Source organism: Furipterus horrens, unplaced genomic scaffold, assembly GCF_987537825.1.
Source record: "Furipterus horrens unplaced genomic scaffold, mFurHor1.1.pri manual_scaffold_10, whole genome shotgun sequence".
Classification (NCBI taxonomy): domain Eukaryota; kingdom Metazoa; phylum Chordata; class Mammalia; order Chiroptera; family Furipteridae; genus Furipterus; species Furipterus horrens.
In genome coordinates, this window is record NW_028327180.1 from 40,074,581 (window position 1) to 40,101,827 (window position 27,247).

At 46.3% G+C, this 27,247-nt stretch overlaps 1 protein-coding gene and 1 non-coding gene across 2 annotated transcripts in view; both read left to right on the forward strand.

Annotated features, from left to right (window-relative positions):
* UHRF1 (ubiquitin like with PHD and ring finger domains 1) overlaps window positions 1-27,247 on the forward strand; it is a 65,161-nt gene that overhangs the window by 29,726 nt on the left and 8,188 nt on the right. The window contains exons 6-19 of the mRNA XM_090289409.1: window positions 143-309; window positions 9,998-10,267; window positions 10,968-11,128; window positions 13,113-13,328; window positions 18,326-18,426; window positions 18,539-18,725; window positions 19,541-19,664; window positions 19,762-19,869; window positions 20,151-20,255; window positions 21,037-21,143; window positions 23,027-23,189; window positions 23,267-23,404; window positions 25,482-25,638; window positions 25,715-25,872. Of these exons, the coding sequence (XP_090145535.1) occupies window positions 157-309; window positions 9,998-10,267; window positions 10,968-11,128; window positions 13,113-13,328; window positions 18,326-18,426; window positions 18,539-18,725; window positions 19,541-19,664; window positions 19,762-19,869; window positions 20,151-20,255; window positions 21,037-21,143; window positions 23,027-23,189; window positions 23,267-23,404; window positions 25,482-25,638; window positions 25,715-25,872 (2,148 nt within the window). The 5' untranslated portion in view covers window positions 143-156. The remainder of the gene's footprint in view (window positions 1-142; window positions 310-9,997; window positions 10,268-10,967; window positions 11,129-13,112; window positions 13,329-18,325; window positions 18,427-18,538; window positions 18,726-19,540; window positions 19,665-19,761; window positions 19,870-20,150; window positions 20,256-21,036; window positions 21,144-23,026; window positions 23,190-23,266; window positions 23,405-25,481; window positions 25,639-25,714; window positions 25,873-27,247) is intronic.
* LOC149999724 (small nucleolar RNA SNORA7) lies at window positions 3,445-3,584 on the forward strand. The gene has a single exon (XR_016513823.1). It is a non-coding gene; the product is annotated as a small nucleolar RNA SNORA7 (small nucleolar RNA).

Sequence of the window (27,247 nt, forward strand, 5' to 3'; positions counted from 1 at the left end):
CGAGCTCTGGCAGTCTGTGAGGACTAGGGAGCTGGGAGGGCGGTCAGGAGGTTTTCTGGACAAAGCAAGGGTGACCCAAGTATGGCATGGCCTGGTGGTGGCAGCGGCCAAACTGATTGAGGGATCCACTCTGCTCTCTCAGTACCAGCAGGCACCATGTGGATCCAGGTTCGCACTATGGATGGGAAGGTGGCCCACACTGTGGACTCGCTCTCCAGGCTGACCAAGGTGGAATTGTTGAGGAAGAAGATCCAGGAGCTGTTCCATGTGGAGCCAGGCCTGCAGAGGCTTTTCTACAGGGGCAAGCAGGTAAACCCGCCCTTCAGGCTGCTCAACACCCAGCACCTTTGTTCTTGTCTTGTCCAGGCTTTGCTACTCCGCAGCCACCAGCACATACAACCTCCCCCCCTCATCCGGTCCCGCTTCATGTCTCCACAGAAAACTCAAATGCCTGAGCCAGGAACAAAGGCTTGACTCACAGATTGACACACTGGGCAGGCAGCTGGCACTCAAGTCTGTAGCGTTTGGGCTCTTAAAACTTCTTATTTTATTGTTTTTGAAACTCCTCTCAAAACCATTTCTAGAAAAAAAAGAGGTGGCTGATTGAGGGGTGATGAATTTCAAGAAAGAGCCTAGAATCATTATTCAAACAGTAGGACAGAAGGGACCAGGTTCTTTGAAATATGCACTGGTGGGCCACGGCATGCACCAATTACGGTTTGACCCCACAGGGTGTGTTTTCTAGAAATTTGAGTCAGCTTATTCAGAGGCGGGAGACGGTGCTTGCAAATCAGGAATTTCTGCCACTGTGGGCCTGCTGTTGGTGGGGCTGCCTGTGAGCAGGGGCTGGTTCTTTTGGCGGGGTGAGGGGTGGGGGGTGGTGGAGATGGGGGGGGTTGTGGCTTTGCTCCTCTGTCTCCTTTGTGCTCTCTCCTCAGCCCCTTGTAGCATTAAAAATGGCCACCCTTGCTTTAGTGGCTGCCCACAATTGGGACACTTTCTCCAGTGGCACTGGGGGAGGTTTCCAGTTTTGTAGTAGTCTTTGGGGGGGGGGTTGGTGGGGATGTACTGTGCGTGAGATTTCCCTGAGTGGCAGAAGATGGTAAAATAGTATTGGTCCCATCTGCTGAGACCATCCTGGAGTTGGGTTGACTGTAGGGATAGTGTTGTAGAGATTGTACTGGATTAAAAGTCTTCAATGGGGCTGTGCGCCGGACTTTGTTGTCCTATTTTGAACTGGATCTTGCCGCCATCTGGTGTCTAGATTGAAAAATAAACGCTTTGCGCTCTGATTTCTGGGGGCTGGGAAGATCCTGAGTGCTTACTTGAAATGAGACCTGATGATTAATTTCTTGGGTTTGCTGCGCCTAGGGATACTTTTAGCCTCCTTCCTGTGAGACATACAATGACTTGAATGTGTTAAGAATCTGAGTTAACCCATGTTGTCTGGGGAGGGGAAGCCAATCCTGCAGTCTTGGGGATTTGACTGCAGTTGTGTGAGTGTTGAGAAAACGCAGGGCTGTGAGCAGAGCTCTACTGGGCTGCTATCTCCTGCCTCTTCATTTTTGTGGCATCCACACTGATTCGGATTTGCCACTTAGTAGATTTGTTCAGCAGAGGTCTTTTCATAGAGTTTCTGAAAACCTCTGGTGTGTGCCTGCTAAACAGGTCATCGTGTGTTGCAAAGGCAGGTTGGATCGAGTCCTCAAGTTTGCATGTATTTATGATTGCCTGTTGTGTGCCAGAAGCTGTGCATTTTAATTCTTACATTTCAAATATGCAGAAAAGTTGAAAGGACCATGAACACATAAACCCCTACCCCTAGATTTTACCACTGATATTTTGTATACACAGCTCTCTGTGTTGCTCTATCTGTCTACTGATTTGTCTTATTTTTTGGGATGCATTTCAGAGTAAGCTGCAGACACTAGTTCACATCACCCGTAGACACTCAGCATGCCTGTCATTAACTAGAGTTCACCGTTACTGGTTCTCATTTTTTTTTTTTTCTTTTTTAGGTAAAATTTGTATATATTTAGATGTATCTTAAGCATACCATTTGGAGTTCTGACAAATGTCTGCATCCACATAATCAAACCCCTATATCGTTTTATTCGTCACATAACATTTGATCCATTCAAAAGTCTTTGTAACATGTGTAAGTTACAAAGCATAATAATGACAGCAACACCAAGGTGCATTAGACAGCATACATTGTGCCTTTAATCTTAAGGCTGTTGGTGATGAGATGCAGGGGTCTTAACATTGCCTTGTCACAGTGTAGCTTTTATAGTTACCAGAAGCTACCTGGGAAATGTAATTTCTGTAACTGCTGGCCTATTTTCCATCCTGCTGCCCCGTTCTTCAGCTTTGTGAGGGAGCGTGTAGTCGTTTCTGTCTTCCGGGTAACAAAGCCAGGCCTTAGAGCCTGATGCAATTTCCCCAAGGTTGCCTGGCCAGGAACTGGCCTGATGACTAGGAAGTGTGGACATTGAACAGGAGGTTAGGTGACAAAGGCACACAAGCAGCAGCTTGAAGGAAGTAAAGTCTGCAAACAGACTGGATTAATAGTGATAGAAAGGAGTACAACTTCCAGCAGATGCAAGAGAGTTGGTTTTCCAGAATGTTCTAGAGAGTCTACACAATCTTTTTCTTTCTTTTTAAAGAAATATGGCATAGCAGTTCAAGTTCTACAGTGAGGCTGATTTAGACCATAAAGCAGAACATGGCTGAGTCTTTCTTCAGGATATGGGAGGGTTTTGTGGCAGTTTATTTAGGTTGAATAGGTTGACGATTATGTCGCTCAATTGGTGGAAATACAAATACAGGGAACATAGCGGGGAAGGGGCTTTGGCAGCAGGCTCAGCCTGGGCAAGAAGAGAGGCATCTGGCGCCTGTTTTTTTGGCTGCCCATAAAAATAACAATAGCTGTCATTTGTGGCATAGCCTCAGATGGGCTCAGGCACAATGCTTTATGCTTTACATAATCTTCCCAAGCTTCCTGGCCAAGTGGCTTGCCCATTGACTGTGTTCAAACAGGGCTAATTTTGTGGACCTGCCACAATTGTGGCCTGGTAAGAATTCAGTGAGGTGAAAGATGTGAAGGAATGTGCCCCATGCCTGGCTTATGATAAAGGCGCAATAAATCAGCTCAGGGTCTGTCCTGCTGGGCACTCATGACATGGGGGCTGGGTCATTCTCTGTGGGGGGCTGACCTGGGCACTGGAGTGTTGTGCAGCATCCCTGGCCCTGACCCACTAAGTGCAAGAAGCACCCCCCCAGTTGTGATAATCACAGATGTTCCCAGCATTACCAGGTGTCCCCTTGGGGACAAAATCACCCCCAGTAGAGAACTTTTAATTTTGTAGATAATTTAGGAAAACAGCTAAATTAGCCTTGCTGGGCTCAAAGGCTTTGTTAAGGTCAGCCTAAAAGATCAGTTGAAACCTCCCAGGATCGCGTCTGGAGAATGGCTAATATTCTGCCAGCTTCGGAGATGGGAGGGAAAACACACCTGGTAGAGGTACCCATTCCATTTCCTGCTTGCTCCGTAGCTGGTGATTGGAAGACACTCTGCAACAACTTAAAAAAAAAAAAAAAAAAAAAAAAAAAGAAGATCAGTTGAAATGGTATCCTGGGAGTAGCCTTGAGAGGGTCATTTCTGTCCCAGTGACCCACCAAATGTCCTGGCTATATTGGCTTTTCCAGAATGCTGCCTATCTACTGGAAGGGCAGGATCAGACAGCAAGTAGGATAGTGCCATCGAAGAAACCTGTCCTTCATGCTGCTTGAGTAGGGAGGGTCCTCTTTTCCCCCGGAGAACTCCCAGCTGGAGTGCATGCCGTCTAAGCCAGGGGTTAGCAAACCTTGTCTGTGAAGAACCTGGTAGTAAATATTTGTTTCTGTGGAACTGCTTACCTCCACCGCTGGAGCAGGAAAGCAGCCAGAGACAGTATGTAAATGAAGGGGCATGTTTCAGTAGGAGTCACAATACATTTCATTTACAAAATCAGGAGCAGGCCAGAACTGTCATGCAGGCGGCAGTGTGCCAATTACCCTGTGCTTTGATCCAGCCTCTGAGCTGGTGCAGCTAGGTGTTACTGTCAGAAACAGCACTGCTGTGGAATGTGGGGAACAAGTCCCCCAGGGCACTGAGACTGTTTGGTCTCAGGCCCCCTCTCCACCCTCCAAAGCAATTGAGGACCCTAAAGAACTGATAACAGAGATTAGATCCATCGTTTTTTGGTTTTTTTTTTGTATTAGAAGTTAGAATTCACGTGTGCATGCTTCCGTAGTCATCCGAACGGTGGCATCATCCTACGTCATGTAGGCTCCTCTGTCCCCTGTGAGACCATAGGAGTGAAATGGCACAGTGGAGACATCACAAGAGTTTTGGCTTTATAGATCACTGAAATGTTGTTCACCAGGGCATATCCTCAGCTTTGGTCCTGCAGAGTCAAAGGGCAGCATTCAGTTGTCATTGCCTGATTTGCCCTCTCTGTGTCTGCTGTTCAGGTTTTCTTCACTCTGCTCGCTCCTTCCTGAGTGGGCAGCTGTGTCATATCTGGGATCCTGCTCCCTGGGTTTTCTTCTCTCCAGCCTCTGTTCGTCTGTCTGATCTGCACCCCAGGTTGCTGCAGAGGCCTGGAGGCTGAGCTGGGAAGGTGGGGGGCTGGGGCTGAATCCCCGGGGGGAGGGGCGGAGTGGTTTCTCACTTTCTCTCTCCAGGTTCCCTTTCCTCCTCCAGCTCTGTTCCATCTTGGTACAGGCTCACTCCACCTTTATTAACATCCTGCACCCTCATTATGTACCCCCACCTCTCACCCAAATTGCCACCTCATAAAACCAGCCAGAGAACCACCACATGCCGAACCTGGTGGCATTTATTTCCTGCTCTCTTGTGTTTTGGTGCAGTACTCGGCACCCTGAAAAGCATCCCCCAAAATTTCATAAGGGGCAGAAAGTGGGGAGAAGCAATAGGTACAATGAGCTTTTAATACAAGTTTCCAGAAGGATCTGGGTGTTTAACAGTTAAATCATACATGTGTTTATTTCGATTTACACGAAACTCATGGCATAAAATTCCAAATGTTTGGGAAGCATACTTTGATTAAAAGAGAGAGAGAGAGAGAAACATAACTTAAATTCCATAGGCAGGTTTGCCTTTAGACCTGAATCTGTAGTACTGGGTTTTCTGCACCAAACCGCATACCGACAGTTGGTCTTCCATATTCGCAAGTTTTGTATCCTCAGATTCAACCAATCACAGATCAAAAATATTGGGGGGGAAAATTCCAGGAAGTTCCAAAGAGCAAAATTTGAATTCGCTGTGTGCCAAGCACTATGCTTAATCCACGTGAATGAAGGGTATGGAGGTGTGCCCTGCTCCGTGTGCCCTGCTGTAGCCTGTACGTAAATACAGGTTATGTGCAAATATGCCATTTTCTAATGGGACTTGAGCATCTGACTATTTGGGTGTCCTTGGAGGTTCAGAACCCAATCCCCTGCAGATATCTAGGCACAACTATATATTTTACTACAGGCAATTAAAGGGATTTTCAGTGGAAATTTGGTTATGTAGGATTTTAACTTAAGGTTTAATTTTAACATCATAACTTCTAGTGTGAGATGCTGCTCACTTGTTCTTCAGTTTTCATAGCTTTTATTAATGCCATTAGCCTTGGTTGGAATTTCAGGATCTTGATAACAGACCCAAACCTTAGACTGTTCAATCACCTCATGCAGACCTGTTAGCATGAGGTAGGCCTGGGCACCGCCTCTCTCCATTGTGATTCCTGAACGTTTCTGCACAGCTTTGGGGAGGCAGGTTCAGGGGAGAGGGGCACACAGTACCCCTCACCATAGCAAACAGTTGTGCAAGCTTCTTCCTGCTGACTGCAGCACCCTTCTGGAAAGTTCCAGAAGTAACCTCTGGAAGCAGCTGGACTGGGTTTGAATTATGTCCTAGAGGTGGAGCCCAGCCTGAGTGCCCCCTTTCCTGACTGAATTCTGCCCTGTTTGTGCCTCTGTCTGCACCTTTGCGAGGGCAGGCACGTTGCCTCCTCCACGGAGCAAGTTGGTGGGCCTCTTGTCAGCCTGGCTTCCTGACTTGCCGTGGAGGTGAGGGGCTGGGTCAGGCCCAGCGAGAGGCTCAGTGGTGGGAGGTGTTGTCAGTAGAAACGTACCACGAGAGAGGAGAGTGGTGTGGGTGCTGAGCCCAAATCAAAACTCCCCTGCCCCAGCCTTTACAGGATCCCTCCTTTCCATCCCACTCTGCAACCCCAGGGGCTGTTCTGTTGCATTCTGCCTCCCCTCTTCCCCGACTCCCAGTCTCCCACCTCAGCCTCCCTTCTCTCCAAATTGACCTCTGTCTAGTGCTCTTTGGAAACAGATCTGACCATGTGCTCCCTCCTGGCTCCGCTCTGCCACTGCCTCTCTGTTGTCCAGGTAGCTGGGTTTATTTCTTGTCCTCTGAAGTCATCCTCCTTTCCCTTGATGTTTGTGAGACATGCTACTTTGTTGTGTTTCACCGGCATGTAGCTGTGTAATATCCCTTTGTATGAAGAAGCCACAGTGCTGCTTGCAAATAAAGCTTCTTTGAGTAGACCAGGTAGGGACACTGGTGTCCATGTCCCTCAAGCACATGTGAGGGTCTCTCTAGCTTACTGGTTCTCACTTGGGAGCAGCTCCCCTCAGGAAACACGGGGCCATACCTGGGGACACCTGTGGTTGTCATGACTGGGGGTGTTTGTGGCATTGTGTTTGGGTAGAGGCCAGGAATACTGTTCCACGATCACAAGTACCCAGGATGCCCCCCCCACCCCCCAGAATGATCAGCCCCAAATGAGGGGGTGTATACCTAACCATGGAGATGTTTATCCATTTGGCTTGCCCTCTTCTGGTTTCTCTGTCACAGTTGCAATGGGGATATTTGTCTCTTTCCATCTTTTTTAAAATTAATAAACCTTATTTCTGAGAGCAATCTTAGCTTCTTAGCAAAATAAAAGGTAGGTTCAGAGGTCTCCCATATACTCACACAGCTTCCCTAATGTCAACTTTGGGCACCAGAGTGGTGCATTTGTTAAAATTGATGAACCTATATCAACACATTTAGTCACCCAGAGTCCATAGGTTAAATTAGGGATCACTCTTGGTGAACTCTAAATTCCATGGACTTGGACAACTATATAATATGTACCCACCTTTACAGTGTTACACAGAATAGTTTCATTGCCCTAAAAATCCTCTGTGCTGCACCCAATCATCCTCCCTCCCTCTACCTCCTGGCAACCACTGATTCTTCTACTGTCTGCATAGTTCTGCCTTACCCAGAATGTCATATACAGATGTTCCTCGACTTATGATGGGTTACATCCTGATGAACTCATCCTAAGCTGAAAATATTGTTAGTCAAAAATGTGTTTAGCCCTGTCTGGTGAGGCTCAGTGGGTTGGGTGTTGTCCACAAACCAAATGGTCACTTGTTCAATTCTCAGGGCAGACGCCTGGGTTACGGGCCACATCCCTGGTTGGGGGCATGCGAGAGGCAGCGGATGGATGTTTCTCTCACACATCGATGTTTTTCTCCCTCTTTTTCTCCCTTGCCCTCTCTCTCAAAAATAAATAAAATCTTGAAAAAAAAATGTATTTAATACACCTAACCTATGAGCATCACAGCTTAGCCCAATCCACCATGAACAGAGCACTTATATTAACCTCTGGTTGGGCAAAATCCTTTCGCTGCTGCTGCTCAGCATCATGGGAGAGTATCAGACTACATATCACCAGCCTGGGACAGATCCAGATTCAGAATTCGAAGTATGGTGTTGCTGAATGCATATTGCTTTTGCACCATTGAAAAGTAAAAAATCATTAAATTGAGCCATCATAAGTTAGGTACCATCTATAGTTCGAGTCATGTAGCCTTTTTGGATGGCTTTCTTTCCTTTTAAAGAAAACCTTAATATTGAGATTGAACTCATACCATACAATTCATCCATTTAAAGTATGTGTTGTTCAATATTCTGCTCTATATAGCCATTTGCAACCATCACCAGAGTAAATTTTAGGACATTTTCATCACCTCCAAAGGAAACCCTGCACCTTTTAGCTCTCACTGCTCTATTCTCCATCTTCCTTCCCCAGTCCCTGGCAACCTTTAGCTCACTTCCTGTCTGTGGATGTGCCTGTTCTGGACATCTCACATAAATTGAATCACACTATGTGGCCTTCTGTGTCTGGCTTCTCTCACTGAGAGGTTTTCAAGGTCCATCCACATTGTAGTGAGTGTCAGTGCTTCACTGCTTTGCATGGCTGAGTGATACTCCATTGTGTGGATGAACACATTGTGTTCATCCATTCACTCATCCATGGACACTCAGGTTGTTTCCATCCTTGGGCTATTCTGGAACATGCTGCTCTAAGCATGGCGCTCAGATTGACTTGTCTCTTCCTTCCCCTTCATGTCACTTCTAACCTGGTGTCATAGCTGTTCTGTGCTGCCTTGTGTTGCCGGGCTGGTGCTGCATCTCAGTCTCCCTGGCTTCCCTGTGGTCCTTGGGCAGTGCCAGGCACATTGCAGGCTCTCACTTCGTGTTGGGTGAGCAGGTAGAGTGGGCCCTGGACATTTGGCGGGTTTCGAGGGGCCCTGGCAGCCCTTGCATCTGTAGGTGAGTGATAATATGTTCAGATGCATTTTTCTGGGGGAGAGGGATCATCATCAGATTCTCAAGTTTGTGAGGAAAGAATAACCACCACTGGACCAAAGGATGACGTTGGACCCTGGGACTTGCTTCCACTGTGATTTCCCCTACATGGTGTTACTTGCATATTAATGGCAACCAGTCCTTGGTAAAAATTGGGAAGGAGGGAAAGTTGCTTTTTGAGGGGGGAGTGGGGGGGACGGTCTATGTTTTCCTCTCTTCCTCTTTAATTTTTTTAGGGCATTGCTTCTGAACCTGGCTGTTCTGCCCCAAGGGGACACTGGGTTTGGAGACATATGTGGTTGTTTTGACTGGAGGTGCTCTTGGCATTCTGGTTGGGGGCCAGGGATGCTGCTCAACACCTTGCAGTGCTCAGGGTGGCCCTCCATAGAGAATGATCCAGCCCCAGTGTCATAGTGCTGAGGGCACACACCTGCCTTAGGGGCACCTGGATAGAACAAGGTGTACTTGCAGGTCCTTGCTGGTTGTTGGTGGAGTGCTGTGGGATAGTTTCTGATAAAATATAACTCCTTGGCCTTTTGTGCTATTGGGATGCAGCTCAGAAGACAAAACTCCTTCACACCTGCTGAGTCACACCCAGGGGTGCAGATAACTGAGCTGTGCTGGCCACAGGGTACTATTAGAAATTCACATAAAGGTGTTATAGAGAGGGGTGGAGTTAATGGATCTGAGAAGCTGCCATGAGTGTATAAGATCTGAGCTAGAGCCTTACAAAGGAGACTGGTGGATGTTGGGGTGTATATCTCCTTGGGCTCACGTAGGTGGGTCTCCTCCCTGGGCACTGCCGACACTGGGGCCAGATCATTGTGGGGAGCCATCCTGGGCACTGAGGAAGGTTTTGTTGCATTTCTGGCCCTATCCACCCCATCGGGACAACCATAGATGTCCCCAGACATTGCGTGCCGTGTCCCTTGTGTGCTGGATTGCCCCCAATTGAGAATCAGTGATAAAGACCATGCATGTTTACTGTAACAAAAGTTGCAAACACAAACTACTAAGAAAATCTCCCCTGACACCCAATGTGTGTCCACAGCACAGCAGGGTTATGTTGTGTGCTTGTGGGGATATTCACCATATGACACCAGGAGTCCTCATTTGAGAGGGTCCTTGCACCCTGTGTAGGGAATATCAGTGTGCATGCCCAGGAAGGGACAGGTTCTATTGTCCCATAATCCAAAGGCAGATTTGGTCCTTTGCTCAGGGCCTGTTCCTGCTGCCTGTCATCCAGCAGACTATTATACTAAACGTCTGGTGGGTGTTTTGGTATCTCTGCAGATGGAGGATGGCCACACCCTCTTTGACTACGATGTTCGCCTGAATGACACCATCCAGCTCCTGGTCCGGCAGAGCCTTGTGCTCCCTGCCAGCAGCAGCAGCAGCAAGGAGAGAGACTCTGAGCTTTCTGACACGGATTCTGGCTGCTGCCTGGGCCAGAGCGAGTCGGACAAGTCCTCGAATAGTGGCGAGGTGGCTGTGGAGGCGGACGGGAAGACAGGCTTAGCGGATGAGGATGTGTGGGATGAGACAGAACTGGGCCTGTACAAGGTGAGGCTCCTGCAGAAGGTTTGGGGTTGGGGGTGCTCCCTGCCTGGCCAGTCTCTGCACCCCTGAGAAGCACTGCCCATGCCCCTCTGTCTTCTAGCTTCCCCAACACCCAGCCATAAGCTCATGAGGGCTGGCCAGCTCCCCTCCATCCCTGGGGCTGGGCACCCCAGTCCTGCCATGAAAACCTCCTAAAGTTTCTTTGGCAGAAACATGCTATTCCAGATTCCTTTCTGTTCCCTAAAGCAGAATCCTAGGTCTGGGCCTGCAGGTGTCATCTCTGTGGCCTTCGCAGTGGCCGTAAAGTTTCTGAATTTGCTACCACTCTCTAAGATCATGAAATTTTACGTAGTGACCTGGATTCCCAGGTTCTCTTGAGAAATGGGCAGTGATGACCTCCCTGGGCTGATCCTGCTCCTCAGGCCACTGGGGACATCTGTGGTTGTTAAGACTGGGGGTGCTGCTGACATCAAGGTGGGTGGGGTCAGGGAAGCTGCTCAGTACCTCACCGTGCCAAGGATGATCCCTCAGAGAGTGACCCAAATATCCACAGTGCGGCAGCCAAGAAACCCTGTTCCAGACATTTGGGTTTGCATCCCAGGCCTGAGCATCCAGTGCCAAAAATCAAAACAGGCCTTTGTCAGTGTTGCTGATCAGATTTCCTTTCCTGGGTTGGATGAGACAATTGCCCTTTTCCTCACAGGCCAATGAGTACGTCGATGCACGGGACACAAACATGGGAGCTTGGTTCGAGGCGCAGGTTGTCAGGGTGACAAGGAAGGCACCATCCCAGGATGAGCCTGGCAGCTCCACCGCCTGCTCCACATTGGAAGAAGACGTCGTCTACCATGTGAAATACGATGAGTGAGTGTCATTATAGGCAGTGGGCCTGGGGCGTTGACTCTGTATATAGGACCTGGAGTTTGGTACAGCCCTGGGGACAATGGTCAGGATTCAAGGCTTCCACAGTCCTGCTTCCAAACCACACAGGAGGCCACGCCCTAGAGAACTAGTGTCATGGGGACCAAAAGCTAGGCCGACCCCTCCTCTGGTCTCCTTGGGGGAACTCTGATCTTCCAGTCAGAACTCTGCCCTCATCCATTTCCTCATATCACTGGTACCATGTGAAACCATCTTACATATTTGTCATCTCTCTCCCTCACTGGAATGCATGACTACTTATTGAGCACTTACTGTGTGCGTCAGGCCTTGTGCTAGGCACAGGGAATTCCTATCTGGGAACACAGAGGGTGTCTTAGTAGGCTTGGGCTACCATAACAACATATGACGTGTGCTGGGCAGCTGAAATGGCAGACGTTTATTTTTTCAGTTCTGGAAGTTGGAAGTCCAAGATCAAGGTGTTGACAGGGTTGCTTCCTGGTGAGGACTGTCTTCTTGGCAGTCTTCTCCCTGTGACCTCACATGGAAAGAGAGCTGTGGTGTCACCTCCTCTTGTAAGGACACCAACCCCATCAGATTAGGGTCCCAACCATATAACCTCATTTAACTTTATCTCCCTAAGGGCCCCATCTCCAAATATAGTCACTTAGGGATTAGGGCTTCAATATATGAATTGGAGGGGGCATGCAATTTGGTTCTAACAGAGGGCTAGCATGCCTGCCTATGGGGAGCTCACATTCTAGGGGGCACAGGAGCTTCATCTGGTTCTCTGCTGGGTCCTTCCTGCTTATCCCAGTTTCTGGCATATACTAAGCTTAGCTCTGGAAACACTATTAAAGTAATTGAATAATGAATCACAGTAGACACAAGATTCCCATGCTCTTTGTTAGGGAATGCAAACTTAAGGCCTGAGGGCCAAATCTGACTCACCGCCTGTTTCTGTAAATCACACTTTACTGAAACACATCAATGCCCATTTGTTTGCATATTGTCTGTGACTGCTTTCTTGGTGATAGCAGCACAGTTGTGTATTCATGATAGAGACCTAGCTCACAAAGCCAAAAATATTTGCTATCTAGCCCTTTACAACAAAAGTTTGGCAACCCTTGTTCTTGGTGGTTTACTAGCGAAAATAATGAGTGCTAGGTGATATAGCTACATATAATAGATTTGAAGTTCAACTCCGTTTCTGATAGAATGTTTCTTTCAGCCCAATTATTTTATGCCTGTTATGAGGCTGTCGGAATATTCCTGCATATCCAGAATAATGACTTATTGTATCCTAATATCCAGTATATTTACATAAGTGAAATAATGTACGTCCTTCTGCGAAAATTATTTTTAATATGTGCATGTGGAAAAAGTTAGGTTTTCTTTCTGTATCAGTTTTCCTAGGGCTGCCATAACAAAATACCACAGACTGCATGGTTTATAATGACATCATTCTCTTACAGTTCTGGAAGCCACAGTGAAGGTGTCAGCTGCATCATGATTTTTCTAAAACCTGTAGGGGAGAGTCCTTTCCTGCCTCTTGCAACTTCTGGTTGTGGCCAGCAGCCCTTGGCTTGTGGCCACATTACTCTAGTCTCTGTCTCTGCCTTCATGTGTCATTCTCTGTGTCTGTGAATTAAGGGAGTGTGACCTCAACTTAATTACATCTGCAAAGACCCTATTTCCAAATAAGATTCTATTCACAGGTACAAGGGTTAGACCTCCAGCATATCTTTTTGGGGGATACAGATCAACCCATACATAACACCTTTTGTAATTGAAACCTGTCTTCTGTACCTGTGTATTTTTGACACCAGCAAATGAGATACTCGGGGAAGGGACTTGCTGTTGTGATGAGAATAACCCGCACCTGTGTTATATGTGGCCTTCTCCTTGCTTCTCTCTCTGAGGAGGGAAAGTGGTCTGTTCTTACTTTGGGGTCTGGTTTTCCTCCCAGCTACCCAGAGAATGGTGTGGTCCAGATGAGCTCACGGGACGTCCGTGCCCGTGCCCGACATATCCTCAAGTGGCAGGAGCTAGAGGTGGGCCAGGAGGTCATGGTAAACTACAACCCTGACAACCCGAAGGACCGGGGCTTCTGGTATGATGCAGAGATTGTGCGGAAGCGTGAGACCCGGACAGCGCGGGAGCTGTATGCCAACGTCAGGCTGGGGTGAGTGGCTGTCCAGCCAGCGCTCTTTGGGAAGAGCCCTCATTCTCTTCCTAGCCTCCCCTCTGGGGCCCCACTCCAACTTCCTGCTCACTCATTTGTGGTCTTTCTAAGACTGACCCCCTCATGCCCCTTCTCGGGGAGCCATCTCTGAGCCCCAGGCGGAGATTTCAGCCTTCCTTGCTCTTTTTTATTCGTTGTTTCAGATTTGGCAAGTAGATAATAACTTCAGATGAGTCAAAATCCAGATGGTACCGAAAACCACACAGTGAATATTCCTCCTCTCTGTCCCCTGGTCATCAGTTCTCCTTTCTGGAGACATGACCATTCCTATGACCTTCCAGGGACATTCTGTGTAAAACAAGCATAAACATCTACATAAACAAGCCCACATAGCGGTGTGCTTCACATCCAGGATCCGCAGTCTGCAGGCCAGATCCAGACCCTTGCCTGTTTTGGCAAATAAAGTTTTATTGGCACACAGCCATGCCCATCTGTTTGCTGGTTATCTGTGGCTCCTTTTGTGTTGCAAGTGCACATTTGAGTAATTGGGAAGGAGACTCAAAACATTTACTTTTTTGGCTCTTTGCAGAAGATGTTTGCCGGGCTCTGCTCTACTTTACTTTTCTCTGTGTGTATGTGTTAAATTAATACGTAACAAAATTTATCATCTTAACCATTTTTAAGTGTCCGTTTTAGGGGCATTAAGTACATTCACATTGTTGTGCAACCATCAACACTAATCCCATTTCCAGGACTTTTTCATCATTCCAGACACTGACTTCCCATCTTCCTCCCCCAGCCCGACACCCAGCATCTTCTTTCTGTCCCTCCTTCAGGGACTTCCTATGAGTGGAATCACACAGTATTTGTCTTTTTGTGTCTGGCTTATTTCACTGAGTGTAATGTCCTCAAGGTTCATCCTTGTGTCAGACTTTCCTTTTCAGTGGCTGAATTAATATTCCATGTTTTATAGCGAATAAAGATACACATTTCTGGACAATGTTGTCCCAAGCACAGGTAGCAGGTGCAAAGGCTCTGGGGCAGGGCCATTTCTGGTACATTGGTGGCCCAGTGAGCAGGCCAGAGGGCTGGAGGGAGGAGAGAGTGGAGACTGGAAGCCTCCCTATGCCTGGACATTCAGGGTATGGTCAGGACTGGTACAGAACTGGTGTGTATTCTCTATTGCTGGCCGTCATTGGGGAGTTTTGAGCACAGGAGTCCTGTGCTTTGACCTATGATTAAGATTCTTTGCTCTAGCAGCCTAGCAGGGAATGGACTGCAGGGGGCAGCATGGCAGCAGGGATACCAGGGAGGAGGCTGCAAATGATGTTATTGTGAAAAAATAACCAACTTTTTGTTCCACTGTTTTTCTCTATTGTTTCGAATTTTATTGATTTCTGCTCTTGTCTTTTTACTTTTCTCCTTTCCTTGGTTTGATTTAGCTCTTCTTCTAGTTTCTTGAGGTAGCAACTTAAGACTAGCAATCTGAGAAATTTCTTGTTTTCTAATATAAGCATTTTAGTGCTATAAATTCCCCTCTAAGCACTGCCTTAACTGCTTTCCACATAGTCTATGTTATTTTTTCTTTTTGTTCAGTTCTCTATTTTTTTATTCCCTTTGAGACTTCCTCTTTGACTCCTGGCTTATTTAGAAGTGTGGTACGTAATTGCCAAATGTTTGGAGATTTTTGCACTGTCTTTCTGTTACTGATTTATAGTTTGACTTCATTATGTCCAAAGAATATACTCTATATGATTGCAGTTCTTCTGGGTTTTAAAAAATTTTATTTACTTATTTTTAGAGAGAGGAGAAGGGAAAGAGAAAGGGAAAGAAACATCAGTGTGCGAGAGAAACAATGACTGGTTGCCTCTTGCACGCCCCCAACCAGGTACCTGACCCGCAACCCAGGCATATGCCCTGACTGGGAATTGAACCGGTGACCTTTTAGTTTGCAGGATGATGCTCAACCCACTGAGCCACACCAGTCAGGGTTCAGTTCTAAATTTCCTGAGGTTTAATTTATGGCTCAGAATAGGGTCTTCCTTGGTGAATATTCTATGGTTGTTTGAAAGAAGATAAAAAAAGTATTTTCTGTTGTTAGATTGTGTTGATTAAGTGTGTTGTTCACATCTTCTAATTCTTTCTGATTTTCTGTCTAGTACTTCTGTCAGTTGATGAAGGGCTGTCTGGGTCCTTGGCTATAATGGTGGATTTGTCTATTTTTTGTTTGAGCTTCATAATTAAGAGACTGTTGTTTGGTATGTACACATTTAGAATAGTTATGTCTTCCTGGTTGATTGGTCTTCTTATCATTTTGTAACATCCCTCTTTGTCTAATTTTCTTTGCTATGAAGTCCTCTTTATCTGAGGGGTGGTGTGTGTATGTGTGTGTGTGTGTGTGTGTGTGTATTGAATACACCTGCTTTTTTTAAAGTTAATGTTTGCATGGTGTATCTTTTTTTTTTTATCCTTTTACTTTTAACCAATGTAGTTGAATTTGAAGTGAGTTTCTTGTAAACAGCATAAATTGGGTCATTTTCTCATCCACTTTATCAGTCTTCGCCTTTTAATTGCCATATTTAGACTATTTACATTTAAGGTAATTGGTGGCCCTGGCCGGGTAGGTAGCTCAGTTAATTTAGAGCATCATCCAATACGTGAAGGTGTGGGTTTGATCCCTTGTCAGGGCACATGCAAGAATCACCTAGTGAATACATAAGTAAGTGGGACAACAGATCGATGTTTCTCTTTCTTAAAATCAGTTTTTAAAAAAAGTTAGTTATATGTTAGGGGTTAAGTCCATCATTTTACTGTTTTCATTTTTTTCTTTTTTTTCTGTTTCTCTGTCTTTCCTGGGGGTTACTTAAATATTTTTTTAGGATTGTATATTGATTTATTTTAGTCTTTGAAGTGTGTTTCTTTTGTATAGTTTTCTTAGTCGTTTTTCTGAATTTTACCATATAAACATGTGACATACTGTTATCACTTCCTTTTTCCCCTGTAGTCACTTTTTGTTTGCTCAGACCAATGTCACTTTTGTCCTTTGAGTGAAATGTGCAAATTTTTCTTCCATTTTTAAATTATTTATTATTTATTATTACTGATTTGAGAGAGAGATCAGTTTGTTGTTCCAGTTATCTGTGCATCCACGGGTTGCTGCTTTTATGTTTCCTGACCAGGGATTGAACCGGCAACCTTGGTGTATCAGAACAATGCTCCAACCAACTGAGCTGCCTGGTCAGGGCTGGGTCACTTATTTTATTGTGTATTGGATGGTGTTCTGATTTTTATTTTGTCATCACATATGATTTAGGAAACTCTTCAGTAGGGTAATCTATTGTATGTGTACACATTTCTGCTCTTTGTTTTGTTTTTTGTTTTTTAAATTGATTTGAGAGAGAGAAACATTGATCTGTTGTTCCTCCTATTTATACATTCATTGGTTGACTCTTCTATGCGCCCTGACCTGGGATCCAACCTGAAATCTTAGCATATCAGGGTCTTTTAACCAACTGAGCTGCCTGTTTTTTTTTTCTTCCTTTGTGCACTGAGTCTTTTCCTTTATAACTTCTTATCTATTTGAAGAACTCCCTTTAATTATTCAGTGACAGTAGGTCTGCTAGCAGTGAGTTGGTGTTCCTTCATCTGAGAATGCTACTCACACCACCCTATCACATTGGCATAACTCCTGCACATTCAGTCGTTTCATTTGTAAATATTTTAGAACATAGTTCTTAAAAATTACTCAAAAGTAGCTATCATGCTATTATTACAACAGTAATTTTTGAATAACACAAATCCAGTCATTGTTCAAACTCCAATTATCTTTTTTTTAAACCATTATTTTGATCAGAATCAAAATAATGTCCACAGGTTTCGGTTAGATTGATACATGTTTTAAATCTTTTATCTTTACATTTCCTGTCCTCCCCTCCCCCACTCCCCTTTTTTCTTAACAATTTGTTTGAGGAAGTTTGGCTGTTTTTCCCATAGAACTACAGTCTGAATGTTGTCATCTCCATTCTCATAGTGTTATTTCCTGTGAATTGGTGGATAGATGTGGACCTGTGGTGTCTAGTTCCATAGCCGCGGGCCACATGTGCTGCCAAGCACTTGAAGTGTGTCCAGTGCACACTGAGATGTGCCATAAGAGTAAAACACACACTGGATTTTGAAGACTTAGTGCCGAAAAAGACTAAAAAAATCTATAAATAATTCTTTACTATTCATTACATATTGAAGTGATATCTTATGTACATTTGGTTACATAAAACATGTTACATTAATTCCTTCTGTTCTTACGTTTTGAATGTAGTGACTAGGAAATGTGAATTGCCCATGTGGCATGTGTTTGTGGCTCGTGGTCATTTCTTTTGGCTGTTGTGGATGTAGATGTCAGGTCGACTCTGAGGTACATTTTAACTTAGAGGAGCTCTTTTGTATTTCGATGGTGATAAATTGATCAGACTGTACCTTTATAATTTTTGCATGATGGACCCTGTTCAGTCGGCTTCTGTCTGAAGGTTGGAACTTACTCTCAATGCATCATGTAATGAAACTTATTTTATATGCTGCTTTTTTATAAAAAGATTTTATTTTTTATTTTTAGAGAGAGGGGCAGGGGAAAAGAGAGGGCGAGAAACAGCAGTGTGTGGTTGCCACTTACACGCCCCCAGCTGGGGACCTGGCCCACAACACAGGCATGTACCCTGACCGGGAATGGAACCAGAGATGTTTTGCTCTGGATGACGCCCAACCAACTGAGCCACACTGGTCAGGCCTCTATGCTGCTTTCTTTTATCTTGTATTTGATTTGGTAGGACTTGAATTGGCAAGGGGAGTAGCTACGTGAATGCACAAGGGCCCTGAGAAGCCTCTTATTTCATAGTATTTGAGGTGCTCATAGGCTCCAAGAATGTGCTAGGTGGCCAAGTCCTCTTGGAGGTGCCTCAGCAGGGCTGGCCAGCTGGAACGTTCTAATGGTGTGTCTCTCACAGGGATAATTCTCTCAATGACTGTCGGATCATCTTCGTGGATGAAGTATTTAAGATTGAGCGCCCAGGCGAGGGGAGCCCTGTGGTTGAAAACCCAATGAGAAGTGAGTTCTGATTATGTCTTCTATGTCTTCCATGTTGAGTGTGGGGTGGGGGCTTCTGTTCCTTCTTTGGCTGACCCTGCCTGAGCTGACTGACCCTGGCTCTCGTGTCCAGGGAAGAGTGGGCCCACCTGCAAGTATTGCAAGGATGACCAGAGCAAGACCTGCCGGGTGTGTGCTTGCCACCTGTGTGGGGGCAAGCAGGATCCTGACAAGCAGCTGCTATGTGATGAGTGCGACATGGCCTTTCACATATACTGCCTCTGCCCTCCCCTCAGCAGTGTTCCCGCGGAGGACGAGTGGTGAGTGGATTCCTTGAAGGCTCCAGGGATGGACTGGGGGCTATGGCACTCAGCTATCTGGGGTAGGGGGCTGGCAGGTGCCAAGAAATGACACTAACATCGTCTGTCACCTAGTAAACGCACAAGGGGCATTGAGAGAAATGGGGTGAGGGAACATCCTATGTTCCAGGTGTGGCCTAGGCCTCAGTAACTGTGCGGAAGGAGACTCTACAGGTAGGCAGCAGAGAGCCGAGCTTCTCAGCATTGCTCACGAGCAGGCCTATTGGCCATGATGCTCTTGGCGCAGACCTATAACTGCCAATGTGGTGGAAATGTAGGGGTGCACCAGGCTCTGGTCTCAGCACCCTAACCTATTAACAGTTGTCGGTATAACTCAGAGGTGGCTATTGTTCACAACTCCCCGTTGTGGAGATGGGGAAACTGAGTCTATGGCAGTGATGAGGTACCCATCGAATTTCCTGGGTTTCTCACACCCCAGTTGAATTTCCCCCACTGCTGGGAGTCGCCGTGAAATTCCCAGCGAGAGAGGGACAGGACTCTGTTGTCAGGAGACTGTTGTGTGATGATGGAAAAGTTCTCGCTCTGCACTGTCCACAAGGGTAACCACTCACCGCACGTGGCTTCTGACCACTTCAGGTGTGGCACATATGACCGAGGAACTGGATTTCTTATTTAATTTTAATGAATTTAAATTTAAAAGATTCCCCATCTTGAACAGCACGGGATGGCAAGGAGCTGGAAGGAGTGGGTCATGTCTGCAGGGCCAGTAGGTACAGGGTGGGCTGAGGACAGGCAGTGATGTCCCGTTGTCACAGGTACTGCCCTGAGTGTCGAAATGACGCCAGCGAGGTGGTGCTGGCAGGGGAGAAGCTGAAAGAGAGTAAGAAGAAGGCGAAGATGGCATCGGCCACATCGTCCTCACAGCGAGACTGGGGCAAGGTGAGGTGGCCCCCTGGCCCCGCATGCTGCTGGCAGCCCTGTTGCCCTCCCATGCTCGCTCACAGCGCTCCTTCTTCTCTGTTTCTGGAATGGACAGGGCATGGCGTGTGTGGGGCGCACCAAGGAGTGCACCATCGTTCCATCCAACCACTACGGACCCATCCCGGGGATCCCTGTGGGCACCATGTGGAGGTTCAGAGTCCAGGTACCCCCAAACCTCTGGAGCTTGGCCAATAGGCACTGGCTTTCCAGAAGCCCCCTTACCTGGAGAAGGCCATCCCTTGAACAGGAGGCACAGCTGGAATTCAAGCCAGCTTCTCCTGTGCTGTGGCCCGGATTCAGGGGAGAGGTTCTTGTAACAGGTGTGATGCATCCGGTGGGAAGGTTGGGCCACTGGCTCTGAAGACAGCAACAGGAGGGGAGGGTTGAACTTTTCTACAGCAGCCAGTCCAGAAGGAGCCATTTGTTTCTTGTTGGTTTTCATAGGTCAGTGAGTCAGGGGTCCATCGGCCTCATGTAGCAGGCATCCACGGCCGGAGCAATGATGGGGCATACTCTCTGGTCCTGGCTGGGGGGTATGAAGATGATGTGGTGAGTGGAGGTTTTATTTATTTTTTAATTGTAAAATACACGTAACATTAAATTACTATTTTAACCATTTTAACGGTACATCTCAATGGCATTACGTACATGTACATTGTTGTGTAACCATCAACACTGTTTATCTCTAGAACTTATCTTCCCACTGAAACTGTCCCCATGAAACACTAACTCTCCATGCTTTTCCCCAGGCCCCTGGCTTGCACCATCTGCTTTCTGTCTATGAATCTGACTTCCAGGGACCTTGTATGAATGGAATCACAGTATTTGTCCTTTTGTGACTGGCTTATTTTACTGAGAATCATGTCTTTAAGGTTCATCCATGTTGTAGCATATTGTAGAATTTCCTTTCTTTTTAAGGCTGGATAATATTTTATTGTCTGGGTGGACCACATGGTGTTTATCCATTCATCTGTCAATGGATACTTGGGTTGCTTCCACCTCTTGGATATTGTGAATGCTGCTGCTGTGAACATGAGTGTACAGATATCTCTGGAACGCCCTGCTTTCAATTCTTTTGGGTATATTCAGACATAGAAGTGGAATTGTTGGATCACGTGTAATTTTTTGAAGAAGTTCCATTCCATTTTCCACAGCAGCTACACCGTTTTCCATTACCACCAGCAGAGTACAGGGTTCCAATTTCTTCACATCCTTATCATAACTGGTTATTTTATGTTTCTTTGACAGTTGACATCCTAGCAGGTGTTATGGATTTATTTTCAGTGGAATCTCCTCTATGGAGGGTTCAGCTTGCCCTTCTCTCTTTCAGGACCATGGGAACTCGTTCACATACACTGGTAGCGGTGGTCGAGATCTTTCCGGAAACAAGCGGACTGCAGAGCAGTCTTGTGATCAGAAGCTCACCCACACCAACAGGTTTGCAGAGAAAGTTTTTCTTATTTTTTCACCAGCTCGCTTCTGCCCCATCCTCTGGCGGCTACACAGGGAGGGGTTGATTCAGTTTTGGGGTGTTGTGTCCAGGAGGTTAGGTTCCCATGAATAGTGTGGTGGAACGTGTGGATGCTGAAAATTCATTCACTGCATAAAAATAAATTTTTCTCTTGAGCGGCATGGTCTCTGTTGCAGACAGTTAGCTCTGCCCTCGGAGCACAAAAGCATGTGCAGAACTTAGGTAAATGAACAAGCATGGCTTTGTTCCAGTAAGACTTCATTTGAAAAATTAAGCAGTGGGCTGGAGTTTGCTGACCCCTCAATTGCAGGATGGGGATAGTCTTTTTAAGCTTAAAAAGTATCATAAAGCCCAAAAGAAAAGACAGATTTGATGACCTAAATATTATAAATTGCATTAGTAAACCATAAGTAAAATGAAAAGGCAGATGACTCTTTGGGGGAAAAGTCTGCAACAAACATGACATATGATATGTAAAGAGCTGTTGCGAATCAGTAAGAAAAGCTAATAGAAAAAAGCAAAGGACATGCAGATCATTCACAAAAGAAATGGAAATCTCCAATAACCACGAAAAGCTATTTAACTTTAGAAATACAAATTGACGTGATGGTGAAATATTATTTATTTTCCCTGTGAAATTGGCCAAAAATTCTAAAGTGTTGAGAATGCCAAGGCATAGACTGGTGTTCCCTTATTGGTAGAATTATAAATGGGCACCTTCTTTATGGAAAGGTCTTGAGAATGATCTTACAACCCTTTTATTCTACTTTGGGAAAATCTTATGGGTAGTAATTTTTATCATACCATTATGTAAAACAGCAAAATGTCAGTACCTGAATGACTGTCTTTTTAAAGATTTTATTATTTTTAGAGAGAGGGGAAGAGAGGGAGAGAAACATCAATGTGTGGTTGCCTCTTGCAAAGCCCCAAATGGGGACTTGGCCTGCAACTGAAGCGTGTGTCCTGACTGGGAATCAAACCAGCAACCCTTTGGTTCGCAGGCTGGCACTCAATCCACTGAGCCACACCCATGAGGGCAGTACCTGAATGTCTTAAAAAAAGGGAAGGGTTCACTGCACATTAATTTATCTAGAGGAATATTTGATTTCAGTGGCTGTTAAAAATCATGTTTTCAGAAAAGATTTATGTGAGGAGCTGCACATAAGCCAATATTAACTAATACTTGCTGGATACAAACTAAGAAATCTGTTTAAAAAGTTATGTTTGTACCTAGAAAACAGCGACATAGTTGCAGCTCTTTTTTCTCTCACACCTAATAAAGAGGTTAGGGCACTGAGGCTGACCTCTGGTTGGCTTGCCCCAGGACGCTATGCCCTTGGGCAGGACAGATCTGCCTGGCTAGCCCATGTTTACTGCCCCCTCTTGTTTTCTTGATGACATGCTCCCTACATGGTGTGCGAGAATCCTGTGGCTCCAGTAATGAAGTACTACAAACTGGCTAGTTCAAAACAACAGAAATTTATTCTTGTATATTTCTGCAAGCCCAAAGTCAAAATCAAGGTGTCACAGGGCTATGCTCCCTCTGAAATTTCTGTGAGAAGGCCTTTCTGCCCCTTCTAGCTGCCTGCAGTCCTTGGTGTCCCTCAGCTGCCTCCATCTTCACAGTTTCCTCCCCTGTGTCTGTGTCTCAATTCCCTTTTTTTTTCCTAAGGACATTAGTCATTGGATTTTTAGGGTCCCCCTCATTTATCTGACCCTCTCTGAACTTTTATCTGCAGTCACCCTCTTTCCAAGAAGGTCACATTCATAGGTTCCAAGGGTTAAAATGCCCTCTCTTTTGGGGGGACACAATCCCACCTATAGCGTGTAACCCCGGCTCTCCCCCCAGGGCACTGGCTCTCAACTGCAGTGCCCCCATCAACGACCGCAAAGGGGCTGAAGCCAAGGACTGGCGCTCAGGGAAACCGGTGCGGGTGGTGCGCAATGTCAAGGGCCGCAAGCACAGCAAATATGCCCCCACCGAGGGCAACCGGTATGACGGCATCTACAAGGTGAGAGGTCCTCCCTGTGCCTGCCTGGGCCACCTCCAGTACCAGACGCTGCTGACATTAGCTCTCACTTCCCGCAGGTCGTGAGGTACTGGCCTGAGAAGGGGAAATCTGGCTTCCTGGTGTGGCGCTATTTCTTGCGGAGGGATGACAGTGAACCCGGCCCCTGGACAAAGGAAGGGAAGGATCGGATTAAGAAGCTGGGGCTGACCATGCAGGTGCGTCTAGGCCATGCTCACCTGGCCCAGCAGTCCTGCTTAGAGCCTTGTCTTCCTGGTTGGTCCTTGGGGATCATGGCAGGAGCCTCCTCAAGGAGGACTGGACCATGAATGCTCAGCCAGCCAGAGCCTTCCTGGCCCTGAAGCTCTCCTGGGTTTCTCTGTCATCCTAAATGACATCCACGGGCTGAGCTGCCCACACCTTGCTGTCTGCCCCATTTCAGTTCTCATTTCAGTTCCTCAGCCAGTGGATATCGGGGATAGGCAGTTTGTGTTTGCTCCTTTGTGTTTATTGTTTCAGAGTTGAGTTCCAGACTTCTATTTTTTTTTTTACATTTTATTTTTAAGATTTTATTTATTTTACATTTTTTTTGGGGGGGGGGTAAGGGAGGGAGAAAGGGAGAGTGAAACAGCAATGTGCAAGAGATAACATAGATTGGTTGCCTCTTGCCTGCCCAACCAGGGACCTGACCTGAAACCCAGGCATGTGCCCTGACCGGGAATTGAACCAGCGACATTTTGGTTCGCAGGCCTGCACTCAATTTACTGAGCCACACCAACCAGGGCTAGATTCAGACTTCCTATCATAGCTATATTAGTAGATGGGTTTGTCTGAAATCAACTTGGAAACTCCCCCCTCAAAAAAAAAAAAAAAGCAAAAACAAAAAAACTGGTGGAATGTAGAGAAGTCAGTTGTAAAGATAAGGAGGATTGGTCCCTCTCAGCGTCTTCACAGAAATGGAGTCTTCCATCTTCTGAGAATTTATCCTGTGCCAGAATAGGGCTTTTTGTCACTATAATTATAGTGTTTTCTGTTTATTATGCTGAGATACTTAAACAGCTGATAACTCTTGGGACTATTTAAGGAATCTTAATTGTCACTGAGACTCTGATAGCACCTACCCCCAGGGAAGGGGTGGGTCACAAGAGTTGTCTTTTAAACATGTGTGTACCATGGGTAATTTCAGAAGCTGAGGAGCTGCAGAGAAAAATAGCTGTGGGATGGAACATCAGTGTCTTGATGGGAGTAGGCTTTTTATCTATGATTTTAGTTTTCATTGCAACTTAGTGTTTCTTCTAAAGAAGGTTTGAGATTTCAGAATCAGACATTAAGTATAGGTGCCATACATACAGGGTTATAATCAAGCCATGCTTGTTTGGACTTGGAGCCCAAGGCCCATCAAAATGGGGTTCCCCCTGGCTGGGTGGCTCAGTTGGTTGGAGTGTCGTCCTGTACACCAAAAGCCTGCAGGTTCGATCCTTTGTGGGGACACTTGCCTAGGTTGTGGGTTTGATTCCCAGTCAGCGTGCACATGAGAGGCTAACGGATTAATGTTTCTCACATTGATGTTTCTCTCTCTCTCTCTCTTTCTCCCTCCCCGCCCTTCCCTCCCTCCCTCCCTCCCTCCCTCCCTCTTTCCCTTCCCTTCCTTCCTTCCTTCCTTCTTTCCTCCCTCTAAAATTCTATAAACATAATCTCAGGTGAGGATTGGAAAAGAAAAGGGGGTTGGATGGCAGCTAAGATCCTGGGGCAGTTGTGTGCAAATGCAGTGTCCCTGGGGCACAGCCACATTTGTTCATTTACAGATGGGCTCTGCTTGCTGTCGGGCCATAGCAGAGCTTGGTACCTCACAAAGCTGGAAATGTGTTGATCACCAGACCCCTTGCTGGAAAGTTTGCCTATCCTGTAAAAGAAATAATAAAGATAATTAGATTGTCATATTGGCTGGATCTGATGCCAAGCATTTTCTGTGCACTGACTCATCTAGTGTGTCACTCTCACCCTGCTGGGGGCAAGTTAGCGCTTCATTCCTATGTGTCTCGATTTGCTGCCCCAGGCTCTGGAGTTGAGTGAGTGGAGGTCTCAGATCTGAGGCAGTCAGGTAGAAAGAGTTAAGGCTTTTAAGGCTGGTGTGGGGACTGGGGAGGAAGTGACAGTGAGGTGAGGGGACACGGGAGGTGGCAGGTGTCAGGGTAGGGCAATTCCTGGTCCCCAAACCTCCATTGGGAGTCTGGGTTGCCTGGTAGGCCCACTGCTCCAGTGTGTTTCTCATGACCTGCCCTTGTCCTTTTATAGTATCCAGAAGGCTACCTTGAGGCCCTGGCCAAGAAGGAGAAGGAGAAAGAGAACAGAAAGAGGGCATCAGAAGAGGTGGAGGAGGAGGAGGAGGAGGAGGAAGAAGAGGAGGATTTCACATCCCCCAGGAAGGGCAAACGGAAGAGCAAGTCGGAAGGTGGGTGTTTCTCCGTGAGCAACCTGTCCGTGTAGCCTTGGGGCTTGCCCACCCTCACCATTCTGCCATGTTTCAGGAGGCGGCAGGACGGGTTCCTGGTCCCCAGGAAGGACACCCAAGAAAACCAAGGTGGAGCCTTACAGCCTCACAGCTCAGCAGAAAGGCCTCATCAAAGAGGACCAGAGCAACACTAAGCTGTGGACTGAGATCCTCAAGTCGCTCAAGGATGGGCCGGTGAGCACGGCATCTGGCCTGGTGGCCTTCACCCTCTTCATTTCTTTTTATTGCAACCATTTTTCAGTTTACAGCTCAGTGGCATTAAAGACATTTACATTATCATGTGACCATTGCCATCATCCATTTCCAGAACTTTCTCATCTTCTTAAACCGAAACTGTCCCCGTTAGACACTACCTCCCCATCGCCCTCTGCCGGCCACTGGAACCCGCCGTCTTCTTTCTGTCTCTGACATCTCTAAGAACTTCATATAAGTGCAGTCATACAGTATTTGTCCTTCTCTGTCTTGCTTATCTCACTGAATGTAACGTTATCAGGGTTTATCCAATTGTGGCAAGTGTCAGAATGTCCTTTTTAAGGCTGAATAATATTTCATTGTCTGTCTGGCTAGACCACATCATGTGTATCCATCATCTTCCAATGGGCAGTTGAGTTGTTTTCCTCTTTTGCCTATTGTGAATCATGCTGCTGTGAACATGGGTGTGCAACCATTTCTCTTAGTTTCTGCTTTCAATTCTCTTGGATATGTGTAGATGCTCCTTGATTTATGATGGGGTTATGTCCCAATAAACCCATCATAAGTCACATGCATTCGATAGATCTAACCTACCAAACATCACAGTTTAGCCCAGCCCCCCATGAGCATGCTCAGAATATGTACATTAGCCTCCAGTGAGGCAAAATGTTCTCACTGCCGCTGCCCAGCATCACAGGTAAGTATCAGATTGCATATCACTAGCCTAGGACAAGATGCAAATTCAAAATTCAAAGTACGGTTTCTTCTGAATGGGTACTGTTTTTATATTATTGCAAAGTTGAAAAATTGTAAGTTGAACCATTGTAAGCTGGGGTCTGCCTATACCCGGAAGTGGGATTGCTGGGTCACATGGTCATTCTGTGTTCAACTTTCCAATGAAGCACCAATCCAGGCTGTTATTTTTTTTTTAAAATTTTCCCCTAGGCTTTCTTGTTTTGATACTCCTGCCCTAGGTGGGGTGAGGGACACTGATGGGTCACTGCAAGTGAGTGGCTTATTGTCCTCTGGCTGCTTTCCTTACCTGGTGGGAGCTGGCTCTCCTTGGCTCACTCTCAGAGTCAAACCCAAACTGTGGGCAATCTGCTGACGTCCTCTACCCCAGGCTCTTCCTCCTGGCCATCCCATGGCAGGCTCCTCTGCCTGGAGCACCTTCACCCGCAGCCCTTCTAGCTCAATCCCCACTTTCTGCATGAGTCTCCTGTAGCTGCCATAACAAATGACCGTAGACCTAATGGCACAAAATGACATGAAGTTAGTCTCTCTCAGTTCTGAAGGGCAGAAATCTTCGAGTTTTTCTTTCCTTAAAAAATTATTATTTTTTACCCTGGGTGGTGTG